The 19,445-nt window shown below is 42.4% G+C and overlaps 1 protein-coding gene across 7 annotated transcripts in view; it reads left to right on the forward strand.

Annotated features, from left to right (window-relative positions):
- The window catches only part of ADHFE1 (alcohol dehydrogenase iron containing 1), a 51,150-nt gene that overhangs the window by 12,144 nt on the left and 19,561 nt on the right, over positions 1–19,445 (forward strand). For 3 of the 7 annotated variants that reach the window (XM_031020670.2, XM_006749479.3, XM_081816070.1), the window contains 6 exons: positions 502–607; positions 3,320–3,472; positions 5,439–5,537; positions 9,132–9,210; positions 9,396–9,492; positions 12,502–12,659. In XM_031020670.2, the coding sequence (XP_030876530.2) occupies positions 502–607; positions 3,320–3,472; positions 5,439–5,537; positions 9,132–9,210; positions 9,396–9,492; positions 12,502–12,659 (692 nt within the window). Of the gene's footprint in view, positions 1–501; positions 608–3,319; positions 3,473–5,438; positions 5,538–9,131; positions 9,211–9,395; positions 9,493–10,119; positions 10,200–12,501; positions 12,660–14,451; positions 14,606–18,889; positions 19,387–19,445 lie in introns of those variants that run through there. The other 4 variants (XR_014144213.1, XR_004073037.2, XR_014144214.1 and 1 more) reach the window with 4 other exon arrangements.

Below are 19,445 nucleotides of genomic sequence, written 5' to 3' on the forward strand. Positions count from 1 at the left end.
GACTTTTACATAATATTTTCTAATACGAGCCTTACATCAGCTATGAGGGATAGAAGCCCTATATTGTTATGATCTAACAGAGAATTCAGAGAGACTAAGTGACTCGCCCAAAGATACATAGCAAGCTGCAGAACCAGGACCCAAACCAGTGGTGAGCTAGTAAACCAGCTCTCTGGAATGTAATCAGGAATTTAATGGCCAACTTGTAGTATTGTCAATTTCTTTGGTGTAAATACTCCCACCATAGCCAGTGACACCATTCAAACCAGCGTTGGGAAGAGAGGTACACGCTTGGCTCCTTCAAACCAGAAGGAGCTTCAGATCCACTGAAAAACCCAGGTTTCTGACTCCAGACCTCTTTCCACTGTTCTTGCTGCCTCCCGTCATGAGAATGAATCTCATCTCATATTTTTCATTTTTTAAGAATTGCTATCCTAAAGTAACTTAATTTTTTAAAATGGTGTCCATACCTTTCCCCTCTATTGAAAATCCCTGTCTTAGGCATTGCTTCCCGAGCCATCAAACCCACACTGGGACTGATCGATCCTCTGCACACCCTGCACATGCCTGACCGGGTGGTTGCCAACAGTGGCTTCGATGTGCTTTGGTAGGTACCGGTGCCAACTGGAGGGGCTTTTCCAGTCCTTGAGTCTATGGACAGTATTTTCTTGCTGAAAGCACTTGCTAAGCAGACATCGATTAGTGTTCCACAACCACGCCAGCTTTGGCTGTCCTTATCCCCTTTCCCAGATGAAAACGCAGAACCTGTAAAGGTTGGTGACTAGGTGGGCTCCTGGGTAAGCCATAGACCGCTGTCCAGGATCAACCAGGCCAGCCACGGCGGCTGCCACAGGGACACAGCAAAAGGAGCAGGCGGAGCTGGTGTGCAGCATCTCAGACCCACAGCACCTGCCTCTATGGCTACAGGAAGCAGGAAACAGCCAGGGCTGCCACGGCACAGAAGAGGGCAGGAAAGGGAGTGGACATTTCACCACGTCAGCACTTTGCACACATCACCACTTCACTACAGCTCTGAGCCACACGAGAAAGAAACCTGGCTTGGAGATGTAGTGACTTGCCAGAGTCATACTGCATGTTCCCTGGGCCTTAGCTGCGATGTGCTACTGGATCCCTGATCAGGACACCGTCCACGTTCAGCATGTCCCAAACTACCTATTTCATCCACTTGCACGTGCACATTTTTTCACATTCTACATCTCCGAACTCAGAACACATCTTACGATCCGTGGCACGACTGTATGGTTTTCTTCCTCAGTGGTACATTTTTTTTAACTGGTGCATCTTACAATGCATGGCATCTTAAATTCGATGAAATCTGATTCTTCTCTAACTTCCCCCACCACCTCACAGCTTCTCCTGAATCCCTTAAGTTAGTGAGCAGCAGGACTTACTATGAACTTCTTTCTCGTGCCCACACATAGCCCAGTATTTCCTACCACTTGTCCTGCTTGAATCTCTCCTATCTGCTCCCTCCTCTCGAGCCTCATTGTTCCCACCTTGGTTCAGACCTGCCCAAGTCTTGCTTGGACAGTTGCAGTAGTCTCCTTGTCAGTCTCCCTTCTTCCATCCCATAGTCCTTCTGTCTGTCCTCCATAACAGCCTCAGCAAACACATATACATGCGTGCACACACACATACCTCTGCCTGACAAGTCTTTTAGTGGCTTTCCATGCCTACTGCCAGAAGGCCAAATTTCTTTGGCCCTGGAATGTCCCCAATGCTCAGCTCTTTATCTGTTTGGAACATTCATCTTCCAGTTCCAATGGAGCATTCTCCCCTTTATGGAGCCTTTGCTGACCCCCACCCCCTTTCCTCTCCTCAGGTACAACTGACCACTCCGTTCTTTGCTTTTCCCCATTGGGTGGGCTATACATTCTAAGACACTTCCATTTCACATGCCCATCTCCTTCACTGCACTGTGAGCTTGATGAGGACAGGACCATCTTTCTCACTTTTCCATCCCTGTCCCTTAGCACAGTGACTGTCACATCCTAGGTATTTGGTTAATATCTCCCGACATGGACACCTCATTCTTGCATTGCCCACAGACTGAACAGATTAAGAACCATAAAGCCATAAAAGCATCTACCAACTATTTAAAAAAAAAATTCCAGTGGTTTGTTCAAAAGATTTTATCTGCTTCTCAGGTGTAGAAGAATTTCTCCATTCTAAGACTGAAAACCATAATTCATGCCCGAAACAGTTCATGTTACATTGTGTTCCCAATGCATCATTGATCTAGATGGCTATGCTTTTTTTTTCTCTTCTGCAATTGATTCATTAGAATTGATAGCACCCCAGCAGGTGGAGGAAATTCTGAAGCTTGGTTCTTGAAATAGCCAACCTTTAGTTTAGGGCATGTCAGAAAAAAGAACTGAAATTTTTTTCAGGCCAAAATTTAATAATAACAGTGAATGGTAAGTTTTACAATGTGCTGCTCATTATTCTAAGCACTTTACACGTACCACCTCATTTAATTTTCACAGCAGCACCCGGAAGGCATAGTAGTATTTGTCCTTGTCTTAGAGTCACAGGTTAGCTAGTGACTTACCCCAGGCCTGCAACAGGAAGGTCTGGTGCCAGGATTTACAGCTGACCCCAGCGTCTGTGTTCTCACCTACTGCACCGCACTCTTTTTTTTTTTTTTTCTAAAATTTTTTTTTTTTAAGATTTTATTTATTTGTGAGAGAGAGAATGAGAGACAGAGAACATGAGAGGGAGGAGGGTCAGAGGGAGAAGCAGACTCCTGCTGAGCAGGGAGCCCGATGTGGGACTCGATCCCGGGACTCCAGGATCATGACCTGAGCCGAAGGCAGTCGCTTAACCAACTGAGCCACCCAGGCACCCTGCACCGCACTCTTAATAGGAGGTTCATATAACTATGACCCTCCTTGGGTGATATGGTATTTGATCAGTGCAAGGTATAAAATGATAAATATTTTTTACAAGGAAATCATTTTTTAGATTCAGTGCTTTTCTTCATGACACAAATATGTAAAAATTCAACATCATAAAGATTTATTCACACTAGAAAGGGGCCACATGTAATCCAGTAATACATACTGGTCAAAAAACACTGTAATGCTGTTAATATAAACTTCACTGTTAATTTCTATAATAAGCAACGACTACTGTGGGCAAGAGTCTGACCTGCTGGGATGCACTGTGTTTATCACTGCTACAGAGCATATCTGCAGTGGAGTGAATACTGAACATGTCCAAGAGAGTCTGTGATCTGAATGGAGGGAAAAAAGAAGAAGGTGCTTTCAATCTGTGTGTTTTAAATATTTCTCATTAGCCATGCCCTGGAGTCCTACACCGCCCTCCCCTACCACATGCGGAGCCCCTGCCCTTCAAATCCTATCACCCGGCCAGCATACCAGGGCAGCAACCCAATCAGCGACATTTGGGCAGTCCATGCACTTCGGATCGTCGCTAAGTATCTGAAGAGGTATGTGGCCCAAAGGAGATAGAAATGGAACGGAAGGGGTGCCTGGCTGGCTCAGTCAATAAAGCATGCAAATCTTGATTTTGGGGTTGTAAGTTTGAGCCCCACAATGGATATCGAAATTACTTAAAAATAAAATCGAAAGAAAGAAAAAGGAAGGAAGGGAGGGAGGGAGGGAAGAAATAGAACAGGAGAACCACATTCCACCCTCACATAAAATATAGCGTGCCAGATCCTGAAATATCCTGAGCACGCCTGTTGATCAAAAGATCAGTCAGTGGACACAGAGGAGCACCAGAGACCAGCAGGTTCTGGAAGGATGAAAAGGATGGGGAGGGACGCACCTGAGGTCAGATGAAACCTGAGTCCTTCAGTCTGAAAAGGCAAAGGCAAAGGAACAAAATATGAGCCCCTAATTTCTGAAGGATGCATCTAGAAGGCTTATTCATCAAAGCCTCGAAACCAGAGCTCAGGTGAGGGCAGATGTCCTTTGAGATTTGGCTACACCAAGAGCTGAAATGAGACCCAGAGAGGCAGATGTTGGCTGTGCCCATGCAGGCCCTGTCCAGAGGCACACAGAGTCAACCCATTAAGCAAACTAACATGAACTGAATTTAAGAAATGAATGTGTAGAGTTGTCTGTCCCAGGAGATATAAAAAGCTTTCTAAAAGATTTCAAAGGATTTATGAATGATGTAGCCATGATTGGCTCCCAAGTGAGCAAAGATATACTTAGAGATGAAAGCTGATCCCTGAGACAGTAAGACCTATGCAAAGCCAGACTCAATTTGTACACATAACAGAGGGAAAGAGCACAGCAGGTTGGACCTAGATGTGAACATGGTGCTTCCTCTGGCCCCGAGCTGGAAGCTGCACTAGAGAGGGAGCTCAGTCTACATTTTGTAGTAAAGCAAAGGGAAAGGACACAGAACTATTTCAGGAGACCATCAGGGAGCAGGGTAGCATTTGACTGGGTAAATGCAGATACAGATAATGGTCAGCCAGTGCGTGAGAGACGGGCAGAAGGCTTGGCAGAGCACAGTGGAAGGTGAGGGGGTGTAAAGGACAGAGGAAAAGCTAAAGCACCATCATCTGCTCTTTCATCTTGGTATTCAGGGAATAAGAAACTAACCCTGGGTTTGGAAAGGAGCCACAGATGCCTAACCATTCCAAATGAAAGGAGATAAAAGGCTGTAGCACTCTTACTGCATAACAGGAACCCTTACTCCAGGCAAAATCGTGAAAAGCAAGCAAGGGGTGGTTTGTCATTCTTGGCAGTCTTAGGCTTCTTCCCTGGGGCAGGGTTTCTAAGCAAGTGTGTGCAGGATGGTTGAGCTGCATCTGCAAGGGGCCTTTGAGAATTTGCTTTTACAAAGTGGCGTCGGGACATCTAGAGCGAGCAAAGGCTCATCCTACAATAACATCCCACTTCCATAAGGATAAATATTAAAATAACATGTGTAGTTTCCACAGATACTAAAAGAGGCCTCCAGAGGGTTCTATTTGGGGCAGTGTCACAGAAAGAAAGATGGCTGGGCAGGCTGCGTTTAGCCTGCAGGTAGCCCTGGGCAACAGGGACTCATTTCAGAGAAGTAGTCTGGGCCCTGTGCATTCTGAGTGTATGTTTACTTGGCCACAGTCAAGATCACTGACAAATGAAGAAGAAGAATGAGTCTCAGGGCACATTTCTAGAGCAGCTCACAGTCCAAGGGTCAGTGCTTTGCTTCCCCTGGCACTTTTATCACATGAGCAGCCTGACAGCATATTTATTATGCCTTTGCCCAAAACCACTGATGAGAAAATATGTTTCCCTTTGGTTTTCGTTGAGAAGACAAGATGTCGTTTGAATAAGTTGCCTAATTTTTCTTCCTACCAAGTACAATTTCTTTCTTCACAGATCTTTCCCTAAGGCAGCTTTTTATTCAGTAGGAAACGCCGGTGTTGATGTAGGTATTTATATCATCCACAGGGCTGTCAGAAATCCTGACGATCTTGAAGCGAGGTCTAATATGCACTTGGCAAGTGCTTTTGCTGGCATTGGCTTTGGAAATGCTGGTGTTCATCTGTGGTGAGCGAACTTGAGATTTTCTTTCTTTTTTTTTTTTTTAAAGATTTTATTTATTTGTTTGACAGAGAGAGAGATAGCCAGAGAGGGAACACAAGCAGGGGGAGTGGGAGAGGGAGAAGCAGGCTTCCCGCTGAGCAGGGAGCCCGATGCGGGGCTCGATCCCAGGACCCTGGGATCATGACCTGAGCTGAAGGCAGACGCTTAACGACTGAGCCACCCAGGCGCCCCGAGATTTTATTTCTTCACCTAAGTTATTGCTTTTATTTTTAAAAAATGTTTATAATTTAGGACAAGTGGTAAGATCTAAACATGCTATAGAAAGAAGAAATTTAACTTAGGGTCCTGGAATGTTTTCTTAATTCAAATGTAATTTGTTGGGTCATAGTTTTTTTTTTTTTTAAGTTTTATTATTTTTTTAAAATATATTCTACCCCTAATGTGGGGCTTAAACTCACAACCCTGAGATCAAGAATCACACGCTGCACCGACTGAGCCAGCCAGGCGCCCTCATAGATTTTTCTTTTATAACAGCCTTATTGAGATACAATTCACACACTATAAAATTTGCCCATTCAATATGTATAATTCAGTGGGATTTAACATATTCATGGAGTTGTACAGCCTTTGTCATAATCGATTTTAGAACATCTTATTGCCCCGAGAAGAAATTCCATTCCCCTTGGCTGTCACCCATCAATCCTCCTACACCCCCCAGTCGTAAGCAACTACTAATCTACTTTCTGTCTTTATAGATTTGCCTACTCTGGATATTTTATTTTATTTTTTTTTTATTTTTTTTAAAGATTTTATTTATTTATTTGAGAGAGAGAGAATGAGAGACAGAGAGCATGAGAGGGAGGAGGGTCAGAGGGAGAAGCAGACTCCCTGCCGAGCAGGGAGCCCGATGCGGGACTCGATCCCGGGACTCCAGGATCATGACCTGAGCCGAAGGCAGTCGCTTAACCAACTGAGCCACCCAGGCACCCTACTCTGGATATTTTATATAAATGGAATTATATAATATGTGGTCATTTGTGCCTTTAGCTTAGCATGTTTTCATGGTTCATCCATACATGCATCAGTATGTCATTCCTTTTTACTGCCAAGTAATATTCCACTGGATGGATATGCCACATTTTATTTCTCCATTCATCAGAAGATGGACATTGGACTGTTTCCACTTTGGGGCTATTATGAATAATGCTGCTATGAACATTTGTGTATAAGTTTTTTGTGTGGATATATGTTTTCATTTCTACTGAGTATGTACCTAGGAGTAGAGTTGTTAGGTCATATGGTAGCTCTCTGTTTAAGTTTTGAGGAACTAGTGTTGTTATCCACAGCAGCTACACCATTTTACACTCCCATAAGCAGTGGATAAGGGTTCTGATTTCTCCACATCCTCACCATGTGTTGTGGATTTTTAAAACCTCAAATGCAAGAATTTTTTTTTCTCTTAATCTCTCACAAAAAGAAAGGGATCAGAATCCTTGTCAGTAGCCCAGAATTTATTTGTTTGATCAGAACTTTATTGGTACGATGCCTTAACACTGAATACCTGTGATCACTGAGAATTAAGAATAGGCCTTTGCTATGGACGGTGCAGTGAAGTCACCCCCAAACTCGGCTGCTGAGAGCACATATTGATACCACCTTTCTAAAAAGCAGGTGGGGTTCCTGTGTGGCGCAGTCCGTTAAGCGTCCAGCTCTTGGTTTCGGCTCTGGTTGTGATCTCAGGGTCATGGGATCAAGCCCTGTGTTGGACTCCACCCTCAGTGCAGAGTCTGCTTAGGATTCTCTCCCCCTCTCCCTCTGTCCCTTCTGCTTGTTCTCTCTGTCTCTCTCAAGTAAATAAATAAATCTTTAAAAATAAATAAATAAATAACAAAATAAAAAGCAAGTGAGCAAAATCTCCCAAGAGCTTGAAAAATGTTTATATCCTTGGGCCCACTAATTTTAGTCCTATGAATGTAGCCTAAAGAAATCATCGTATGATCAAAGAATTTCCTAAGTGGTATGTATAATGGAAAATTTTGGAAACAACCTAATTTCCAACAGTTTAGGAATGGTTAACTGAAATGCAGTACTCAAAAAATAAAATAAGGCTATTAAAAATAATGTTTTAGAAGAATAGAAAATGATATGGGAAAATGTTTATAAAAAATATTAAGTAACCAAAGCAATGTTTGAAACTGTATGCACATATGATCATAAATTAAAGATATGCATAAAAAGACTAGAAGAAACATCCTATAATGGTTATCTTGAAGAAATAGGATTATGGACCATTCTAAGTTTTACGAAAAACATATACAACTCTTAAAAGAAATCAAACTAAGATGTTGGGTATTGTTAGAAAGTTACTTTTGAAAGCTACATGAACCCTTTCACATCATGAAAGCACACTAAGCAATAATTTTCCAAATACTGTGAAGCCCAAGAAAGGTCAAGCACATTCCTAAGTAAACAGCAATTCAGAGGACCAATAGCTTCTGATCCATCTCACGAAAGTGATAGGCAAGGGATACCTTTTTTGGATAAGTAATCATATAGTTCACCAAAATACTCTGTCTTCTTATGAAATGTAAATCTTTTGCTGAATAAGCCCAAAGTCATCCAATAACCCACATAAAAAGACTTACAGACCGGGGCGCCTGGGTGGCTCAGTCGGTTAAGCGACTGCCTTCGGCTCAGGTCATGATCCTGGAGTCCCGGGATCGAGTCCCGCATCGGGCTCCCTGCTCGGCAGGGAGTCTGCTTCTCCCTCTGACCCTCCTCCCTCTCATGCTCTCTGTCTCTCATTCTCTCTCTTGCAAATAAATAAAATCTTAAAAAAAAAAAAGACTTACAGACCATTTTACTATTGTAAAGCATTTCATTTACAATATATTAATTATAAATATATAAGCTTCTCACAGTGTATATCTTGAGTCATCTAGTAAACTATAATATTGTCCTGTTTGTTCACCAAAAATTTGAGAGTATATAAAAAGTGTTTTTTCATTAGAACAAATCAAACCCCACAAATAAAAACCATGATGCCTTTTCTTGATAGCCTTTCAAACCACAATAATCATTTACGAGTCAACTCTATTAGTATGTAACATTTGAAAGGATGTATCAGTTATCGATGGGGCAGATCACTGGAGGGTCAAGCTTGCATGTCTAACACAGCACATCTTGGCTCACAGAGCTCCCTCCCACATCGTCAGCTGTGCAGGAGCACACTGCCAAGGCGGTGCCAGCCGAAACAGAAAACGCGTGCCCTCAAGCTTATTAAAGAAACTTCAAAGTGAATCCTTGATTTCTTCAAGATCGTCAGGTTAATCTACGTGTTTGGGAAGCAATTTCTGCATTTCACATACAATTCTATGAGCTTTTGAAGTTGAACATTTCAGAGGTTTTGTTAACGAATACACAAAATGTCCAAAGCAATAATATATTGTTGCATCAAAGAAAACAGAATGTATCACTTTGTGAGATGACTGTATTGTCAAGAGACTGTGAAGGGCTCTCCCATAAAAGTATGTTTGTTTTGTTAATTTGAATTTCTGATAGCTGTATGTAAACCTAAGGACTTTCTTTCTTTTCTAGCCATGGAATGTCTTACCCAATTTCAGGCTTAGTGAAGACATACAAAGCAAAGGATTATAATGTGGATCACCCACTGGTGGTAAAATCATAATAAATTCTTTAATTAAATTTCATGTTCTTTGCAGTTGCCATAAATGTATCTGTTAAATGTATTTGTCAATTCTTGATTGCTTGGAGTACAGGCTAAAGTAATTTAATATCTAGAATATGCAGGTTAAAGACCCAACTTTGCCCCATTGGTCACCACATTTTGTTTCTCTTCAGCCTCATGGCCTTTCTGTGGTACTCACCTCCCCAGCGGTATTCACTTTCACAGCACAGATGTCTCCTGAACGGCACCTGGAAACAGCAGAAATACTGGGTACGAACCATTACTCGTAAATCTGTGACCCACGTATGTGGAGCATTTTGTAGGGTTGCTTCTGAGGATAAAACATAAAGGATAATAATACCCATAAAGTTGCTTTGGAATAGTTTAATAATAAAATGTGAGTGACCTGCCTACAGTCCTATCTAGCACTAAAATTCTGTAATTTTGCTTCTAATAATCTATTAGCAATGAAATGGAACCAAATATTGCTTATGTTAAATTTTTGTAATGATACTTCTCGTTTTCATTCCCAAGGAACATGAGACTCTTTACATAGTATTAATGTTGTGAATGGTTTTTGCTACGTTCAGTGGGTAATAAAATGAATCTAATTCAGGAAGTAACAGTACCTTCCCAATTATAGAAAATCTAAACAGCTAGAAACTTTATAAAAGGATCCCAAAAGAAGAACTTGTTTTGCTGCTCTGTAGAATAAATAATGTCTATAACAAGACACCCACAGTGCTTTTTGAATCTCACAAGCAAAAAAATTATATTCAGGCTAGCTTTAGTGTTAAGTAAAAATTTTTGGTATTTTTCTAAGATGAGAACTCTTTCAAGTAGACTTTCAGAATTTGATTAACTTTCCAAACATTTTATTCCCCTACTTGTGTTTAGGGTAGGAAGGGAAAAGCTAAAAAGAAAACTTCATTATGCTCTTCTAGCTCCAGCCGTTGGGAGAGGTTATTTCCGAGAAGGTAGGCATGACCACAGACTCCACGTGTCCTGCTTCCCCTCCACATCTCTCTCACACTGACGTGTGTGCTTTCGTAGAGTTCCAGGTGCTGGGCTGTGCTGGGAATGCTAATGAGAGAAGTCCAGGGTAGAGAAGCAGTGCAGGGACCTGATTTCCCAGCATGGGCTACCGGAAATATGGTGCCTACCTTAGCAAGGATCTTGTGTCCCTTTTCCCTTTCGGGTTGGGGCTGTTTTTTTAGCCATTCTGGGGACTCAGATAGATGCCCGGTAAATACGCAGTGTAAGTAGGAAGGAACCCAAATAGTAGGCTAGATGTATGGTAAATGGGAAAGTCTGAGAGAACTCAAAGCTAAAATTCCAGGCAACCAACAACGTTACTGAGAAAGCAATTCCTCCAGTAGACAAAACTCAGGGTAGAACGCACCAATTCTTTCTCCTTGCATAGGAAGTTTTGTTTAATGTGATTCCATACTTAGCCATTAAATATTTTAATTCCCTATGTAATCTTAGATTTTCCTAGCTTTATACCAGTTTATTCTCTTTCCTAACCTCTCTTTTTTTCTCAAACACTTCACAGGAAAACCCAGAGGCTTTGATGCTGTGTTTTATGGCAGCAATCCCAGGAACATAAAAACCTCATAAACTTTATATCGTGTGTCACCTTTCCACCTAATCCATATTTCAGCTGCCACTGTGTAATACAGACTGGTCTTGTCAGGCAAGGTTTACCTTCCATCCAGCCACGCTCCCAACTAGCCCCGTATCGGGTTCTATTTAGACCTTTTCCTGGATTACTAAAGCAGTTCTTGCTGTCATAGAAGAAAAAGGTTAAAACTAATTGAATAGTGTGCTTCAGTAGGGACATAAACTATACATTCTAGTCTCCTTTTGAACAATACAGAGAAAGTAGCCTTGACTCAACATGAGGCATTTTGGATAATGACTTATGCCACATCTGTTTGTCGAGTGCTTCACTTCCTGGCAGTGAATGTGTTCGACTAGAACGGGTGAGGGGCTGGAGTGGTAAGGGTCTGGGGACTCTCACTGCTACCCTGCCTGAGGGCAGAACCCCTAGCTCTTCCACACTGATGTCTTTACGATTTCATGTACTGATTATTTTTTTTTAAAGATTTTATTTATTTATTCATGAGAGACAGGGAGAGAGAGAGAGGCAGAGGCAGAGGGAGAAGCAGGCTCCCTGCTGAGCAGGGAACCCGATGCGGGACTCGATCCCAGGACCTCAGGATCTTGACCCGAGCCGAAGGCAGATGCTTAACCATCTGAGCCACCCAGGCGCCCTCATGTACTAATTATTAATCATGTCCAAATTTCCACCCCTTGGCAACCTTCTTCCCCCTTCACCAACATCATTATTATCTACAGAGTAAATACTGTTTTCTTTTTTTTTTTTTAAGATTTTATTTTTTTGACAGAGAGAGACACAGCAAGAGAGGGAACACAAGCAGAGGGAGTGGGAGAGGGAGAAGCAGCCTTCCTGCAGAGCAGGGAGCCTGATGCGGGGCTCAATCCCAGGACCCCAGCTGGGACCATGACCTGAGCTGAAGGCAGAAGCTTAACAACTGAGCCACCCAGGCACCCCTAAATACTGTTTCCTGAGAGTATGTTCTTGGTTCTGACTGGTTCTGTAATATTTATTTAGAGGAACCCGCCCTGCCATTTGGGAACAGAGCCCAAAATAAGAAGTTTTATAGCTATAGAGAAGAAATATTTCCTTGCCTGGCTACATATAATCCATTTTTGTCATTTTCCTCCTTTGGGGCAGTCAGTGTTAGACTTTTGTACCTCTATATGTCCTTGCCACACAAGGTGTTTGCAAAGTGTTGGTCTTCTTTTCCTAAGATGTTGCAATGAGAAAAGATATTGAACACATATACCTCTAGATGTCAGCAAATTCCAAGCCTTGAAAGTTACATAAGCTTTTCTCCTACAAATGCTCCTTCCTCCTCATCCAAACACCAGCCTTCTTTTTTGGTCTCCTCCCCGTGCTTCTTTTCTTGGCTCAGTTCCTCCTCTTCCCACCACACCAGGGGCGAGCAGCCCATTGGATATGTGAAAGCCAGGTTAGCCTCAGCCAACTTCTCTGCAAAGGATCTTGGGGTTCTGCAGGCTGGCCTGGCCCATCTTTGTTCTGCAGGGCTGATCACTGGGCTGGCCTCCGTGTGGAGGCAGAGCGGTGCCCTTGTCCTTGGTGGTAGGGAGGCAGCAGTAGGTTATATATTCAGCTATCTTGTGGCTGAATGATACCCTCTGTCTCTACAGTCAGCACTTTGTGTCTTCTAGGAGCTGACACCTGCACTGCCAGGATCCCAGATGCTGGGCCTATTTTGGCAGACACACTCCGGAAATTCTTATTCGATCTGGATGTTGATGATGGCCTCGCTGCCATTGGTTACTCCAGCGCCGATATCCCTGCATTAGTGAAAGGAACGCTGCCCCAGGTAAGAGATGCAGGGTGTCTTCACTCCCTTCTGAGAAGCACAAAGCTGCTGGGAAACCGTGGTCCACTGGGGATGTTTTAGGGGAGAGGAAAACCAAGGGGTCCTCCAGCAGCTTTCAGGTCTCCTCCACACCAGAGAGCAGCTCTTCTCTTCCCCTGTGGGAGGGGGCCAGGCTCCCTCACCTTTATATTCTTCCATAAAACTGTGGCTTTTTTGGAGCTTTCATGGTGTAACTGAAAGGATCTTTTATAAAAACTCAAGGCAAAAACAACCACATTTGTCTTGAGGTATGGCAAAATTTCCCTTTTTACCATTTCTGCTCTTTTAAGAGTCCACTATAAAACTACCTGAAGCCGTTCCAAAAGGACCACTAATATTATATTATAAGCGTTATAAATTCCTACTGTTTTGTGGAAAAATAGGCATGGCCTTTAAATCAATACTATTACAAAATCACTTTTTAATGTATCTGGGAGAGTATATTTTATACATATACATACATATCTGTGTCACTTTGGGTCTTACTTATTTAAATGTCACTAAAGAATTCAAACTGAGCTGCCAACTTTATTGGGTAGAATCATAATAGATGTAGAGTTTCCCCTCCAAGTTTCTTATGAAGAGAATTTACCCTCCCATTGCACCTCTCTTACCTTTTGGATCAGATACCCTTGTGCTGTAACATCAGACCTTAAAAGGCTACAACCCCATTCGCTGCAACTCACCATAAAATCGCGCCAGAGCCACAAGGTCTCAGGTTTTGGACCACACCATGCTCACCGTGCCCAGAGTATTCACTTAGTCCTTCTGTCTAAAATGGGAAAGATGTGGATCACTTAAACACTGTAAGGCTATGAGCGCAAGGCACTGCTACCCAAAGTTAAGGCAAGCATGGATCTATCGCTGACTCTGAAACAGAGTTAACCACTATCCTATCCACCCCACACAGATTCCTGCTTACCCTAAGTAGCAGTGCTTTTCCCTCACCCCACTCTGGTTAAATAAAGGCCTCACACTAGCTTCTTCCCCACTTGGCAACTGCTTAGAATGTTGAAGACCTCACCACTCACATAAGATGATAACTTGAACGGATTGGGTTAATAGACTCATGTGTCCTCAGGAGGAAGGTAGGTAATAGCAATGAACAAAGTAATTTAAAGCAGCAGGGAGTGGTGGGGACTTTGGTGAACTAGAAAGCTCATAATCCATCTCACTGGGTGTCTTTTCAGCTACAATGTATTATCCCCCAGCAGAAATTCAGGCCCCAGCGCTGAGCTTCCAATTTCAAAAAAAAAAAATCCACTGGTAGAGTTTCCAATTTCCAACAAAAATCAACAATCTGGATGTTTGTATTGTATTCCCTGATTACCCACTGTACAAACCAAACATGGCCCATGGGCTGGCAGGTTCCCTGATTTAGACTCAGACCCGGTAGCCTCAGCGGCATCTAAAAATATAAATGAAGGAGAAAAAGAAACATCTCAAAGTGTAGCTGAGCTCTTAGGCTAACTCACAAACTCTTAGTTCTAAGCAACAAGTCCAAGGGACTAAATAGCCAAAAAATATGACCAACACAGTTATCTTATCCAAACCTACTGGGTTGTTAATTCCATGAGTACAGGGTCATGTTTTCCTCACCGGTCCTCGACTGCACCGAGCACAGGCTAGTAAACGTGTTAAATGGACACATACCTGCAGCCCTGCAGCCCTCTCTCTTCCAAAGCCTTCTGTGCAGGTGTGCGTAATGGCTGAATGGCGGTAACTTTTTCAGAAGTTTCCTTACACTTGATAGGACTCACCTAATGACAAGAAGCCATGAAAGCCTGTCCAGGGATTCAGAGACCAGAGACCAAACGGTCGCCATGGTTTTTGACATGGCGTTTGGCTCCTAGCCAGTGATAGTGTCCGTTCTGCAGGAGGGGTTCTGAAAAGTTCTGCTTACTCAGGTATGTGTGTTTGTCAACCTGCAGGGATGGTATCCATGATTTTCAGACAAAACTGTGTGATATTCTTGGCCATTTCATTGCTAGTGGCAACGCATCTTCCAGCCACCAGCACACACTGCAAAGTGTTTACTGTTTAAATTCTACTGTGCTCAGTCTTTTACTTTCAGAAACTGTTCCAGGTAGCAACAGATCCAGACTAACCTTTGAGACCATCCGCTAAAATGGCAAGTTAATTAGGTATCATATTAAATGCCTCAGTGCACATACCATCCCGGGGAAATCACAGATAGCAAAGCCTTGATTAGACAAAACTAATTTCTTAGTTTCACAAAAGATGCAAGGTAAATTGGATCTTTTGAATACAAGTCATCTCTGTAGAGGAGGAGGCCAGGATCTCCTCAAGCTGTATTCAAAAGGCAGCCCCAACATGAATGCTGCTTTTTTAATCATGTGCCTGTGATTGGGAGAAGCATAGTTAATTTTAATAAACTAGCACTAGTTCCATTTTGGAGTCCATGTAATTGAGTCAATGTGTTCTATATATGGAGAAGGCAGGAGAGATTCACAGGACTTTGGGAGGAATCTTAGCAATAAGCCTGTCTGTTTTGCAGATGAAGAACTACTATGGGTTTTTTGTTTGGTTTTTTTGGCAGCAGTGAACATTTTACAGGGATGCTATGGCAACTTCAGAATTTTACAAATGCAGCAGGCTAATCTTCACTTATTAGTATCTACAGGATTTAAGGTAGTGAGAGGGATAGGTTGGTTGCTGCAAAGAATATTGCCAGAAAGATTATTTATGTAGTCGACATTTGATAAAGCTTCTTTTATGTTCAGCAAGAGGGATCAGTTTTCTCTGGAAGGAACAACCGGGCCAGTATTCTTGACCAAACACCGCATCCCATACTGATGGTGGCAACAGCAGCCCTGTGTACGGAGGCTTCCAACCGCCAACGCCAGGCTGCAAGGCAAGCAGGCAAGAATAAATTAATCTTCCAAGCGGGGTTCCTGAAACCTCTGGAAAAAAACATTTACATTTCAAATCAAAACATTTCATTTCTGAGGAGAGCTGTCTACCAAAATGAGCACTTCCACTCCCTGGCAGACAGGCCAGCCGAAATGTTATTTTATGAATGTGCTAAAAGTAGTAGTCAGGATTTATTTCAGTGCCCATGTTAATCAGTTGTCCCTCGGTCTTACACGTCTATAAATGATAGTGCATTGCTGAACACATCTTAATTCAGGGAGTTTAGCTTTTACATGGCATAGATGATATGAGTGGGGATAGATCACAAACTTTATGTCCCTGTCCTCGTTTAACCTATCCTGGGGTATTAGAAATGTGAAAGAGAAACTCAGATCAGCTTGGCCTGACGTACTTCTGAGACTCCTGAACTACTTCACCAAAGATGAACAGGATCGTTTTAAGGGCCTCTGAGCTCATCAGAGAAGATTCTCTCCTGTTATAAACAGAACAATGTGGCAGGAATTGGCGGCCATAGCACATGCTAAACTTTGGTTCTTGACCCTGCCGCCAACACAGATGTAAGTCTCTGCCTTGCTATGGATTTTCAAAATTCTTTAGTCTCTGAAGATCTGCTGCAGTGTAAAATTTTTGGTTTTACCCATGCTCTTCAGCATGTCCCCCCATCCTTCTCCCATCTGTCCATCCATCCTTCCTAATTATTTTTTTAATCATGGTAAAATATACTTAACATAAAATTTACTATTTTAACCATTTTTTTTAAGTGTACAATTCAGTGCCATTGAGTACATTTAGTATTGAGCAACCATCCCAACTATCCATTTCCAGAACTTCTAAACCATTTCAAATAGAAGCTCTGCTCTATTGCTTAATAGTGAAATAGTAACTCCCCTTTTCCAGCCCCTGAGAACCTCTATTCCACTTTCTGGCTCTATGAATTTGCCTATTGCAGGTACCTCATATAAGAGATACAATATTTGTCCTTTTGTGTCAGCGTAATGTCTTCACTTAGCATAAATCTTTAATGTGTCTGAATTTCATTCCTTTTTATGGCTGAATAATATTCCATTGCATGGATATACCACCTGTTGCTTATCCATTCATCTGCAGATGGACACTTGGGTTGTTTCCATCTTCTGGCTATTGTAATGGATAGCCTTCTGGCTATGAACATTGGTGTACAAAAATATGTTTTAGTCTCTGCTTTCAGTTCAATTGGTTATATACCTAGAAATAAAACTATAGGATCATAGGGTGATTCTCTGTTTAACTTTTTGAGGAACTGCCAAACTGTTTTCCATAGAGGCTGCATCATTTTACATTCCCACCAAGAATGCATGAGGGTTCCAATTTCTCCATATCTTCACCAAGATTTCTTATTTTCCATTTTTTGGATAGCTATCCTGATGGATGGGAAGTGAGAACTCACTGTGGTTTTGAAGTGCACTTTGCTAATGACTAAAGATGTTGAGCGTCTTTTCATGTGCTTACTGGCTATTTATATATCTTCGTTAAAGAAATATCTATTCAAGTCTTTTGCCTATTTTTGAGATGGTTTGTTTGGGGTTTTCTGCTGTTGAGTTGCAGTAATTATTTATATATTCTAGTTATTAACCCCTCATCAGATCTATAATTTGCACTTTTCTCATTCTGAGTTGTCTTTTCAACTCTCTTGAGAGTGTCCTTTGATACATAAAACTTTTAAATTTTGATGTAGTCCAATTTACCTAATTTTTGTATTGCCTGTGCTTTTGATGTCATATCCAAGAAATTATTGCCAAATCTAACATCATGAAATTTTCCTCTCTTCTGTTCTAAGAGTTTTGGTTTTAGCTCTCAGATTTAAGTCTTTACATTTAGGCCTATTTTAATTTTTTTAATAATTCTTCCTATTTTCATTCTTCCTTTTACCTTACAAATACTTATTGAGGTCCTACTATATACCATATAGTATACAAGGACACAAGGAAGAGGAAAATAAAGTCTCTTCACGCCCTTATGGAGCTTACATTTTAGTGAGAGAAGACAGATGATAGGCATCTAATCAAATATGTAAATAAGATACAAGTGAAATCATTCCAGATAGTGATTAGTGGTATGAAGGGAAACCTGGATAATGAGATAGTGATTTCACATGGGACAGTGTGGCAGGAACTCCAGCAAGGGTGGTCAGAGAGGCTTCTGACTACAGGTGAAGGCAGCCACATTAAGATCTGGGAGAAGAGATCTGGGAACAGCGCTGCAGGCAGAGGGGAAAGGCCCTGAGACAGGGTGAAGATGAGCATTTTCGTGGGACTGAGAGGGGATGGTGGGGCTAAGTGAGATGAACTGATGGGAGAAGAGTCAGAGCTGAGGTGAGCAGCAGGGCTGGAACAGTGTGGCATTGGAGGCCATGGTCTTGTCATTGCAATGGGAAGTCAGCAGAGAGCATTAAGCAAGTAATGATATGAACAAATTTACACTGGGAAAAAGTTATCACTCTGGCTGCTGTGTGAAGAATGGCCTCTAGGGGGAGAGAGTAGAGCAAAAGTGGAAACAGACTTTTGGAGGGGGGTAGTCAGGATGACTTAGACTTGGGTTGTGGCGGAACAGGAGGTGATAAGTGGTCAGATTGGGGATTTGCTCTGGAGGTAGATCTGACAAGTTTGCTGGTGGATTAAACTTGCAGAGAAGGGAAAGAGGAATCAAGAGGACTCCTAGGCTTTTCCCTGAGGGACTGGGTGTCACTGCTGAGATGAGAAAAATGGGAGGCAGGTGGAGTCAGAGTTCTGTCTTGAATATGTGAATTTTGAGATGCCAATATCCCCCTCCCACCATTTTCATTAATGCAACAAATAACTGTTAAGCACCTGTGTACTGTGTGTCGAGCACCCGAGCAGACACTGGGCATGAAGAATGCGCACAGCCCTGCCCTCACGGAGCTGCCTCATCTACCAGGTATGCTCCCACACAAGCACTTAGCGTAAGAAAACAAACCAAGAGACCCGTGAGAATGGAACCAAAACTGGCATATATCTTAATTTCATTGAGGCCCAGAAAGTTGGACACAGGGTAGTCATTGTAGTATCTTTTAATCTCCTGTCCCACTGGGATTAAGGAGACACTGAAGGGGGTATAAATAGCAATAGGGTGTGCCATCTTTGCTGACTCCACCCAACAACACTGGAGAAATTGAGCAAGTCACTGAATTCATTTAGGAAGGTAGAAGTAAAACCTTAGTTAATATTAAAAAGGAGTCACTTGTTGTCCTTAGCATGAAAGCTGATGTCCTAATGAAGTCTTTTTGAATATATTTTCAGTCCAAGTTGCAAAATATACAGTCTTTGAAGTGAAGGACAAGCTGCTTCTATTTTCCTCAGCAGCACCTGCTGTACCTGGGACAACGCTCTCTGCACAGAGAGCCTACCTGGCTGAGGCTCCGCCCAATGCTGTTTGGTCATTATAGCAGGTGTTTTGCCCGAGGTTCGTTTGGTTCTGTACTTTGGGCAGAAAGCTATTGCCAGAACATAAGGCAAAGGCAATGGCTTTTGAAAGCTTTGTGGAAAAGAGGCATCATTTGATGAACTTCTGAGTGGGGGATCAGCTAGTATGAAGCAAACAAGAAATGGGATTTTTAGGGCGCCTGGGTGGCTCAGTTGGTTAAGCGACTGCCTTCGGCTCGGGTCATGATCCTGGAGTCCCGGGATCGAGTCCTGCATCGGGCTCCCTGCTCAGCGGGGGGTCTGCTTCTCCCTCTGACCCTCCTCCCTCTCGTGCTCTCTGTCGCTCATTCTCTCTCTCAAATAAATAAATAAAATCTTTTTTTTTTTTTTAAAGATTTTATTTATTGGGCGCCTGGGTGGCTCAGTTGGTTAA

The sequence above is a fragment of the Leptonychotes weddellii genome, chromosome 4 (assembly GCF_054177405.1).
Source record: "Leptonychotes weddellii isolate Sample4059 chromosome 4, ASM5417740v2, whole genome shotgun sequence".
Lineage (NCBI taxonomy): Eukaryota > Metazoa > Chordata > Mammalia > Carnivora > Phocidae > Leptonychotes > Leptonychotes weddellii.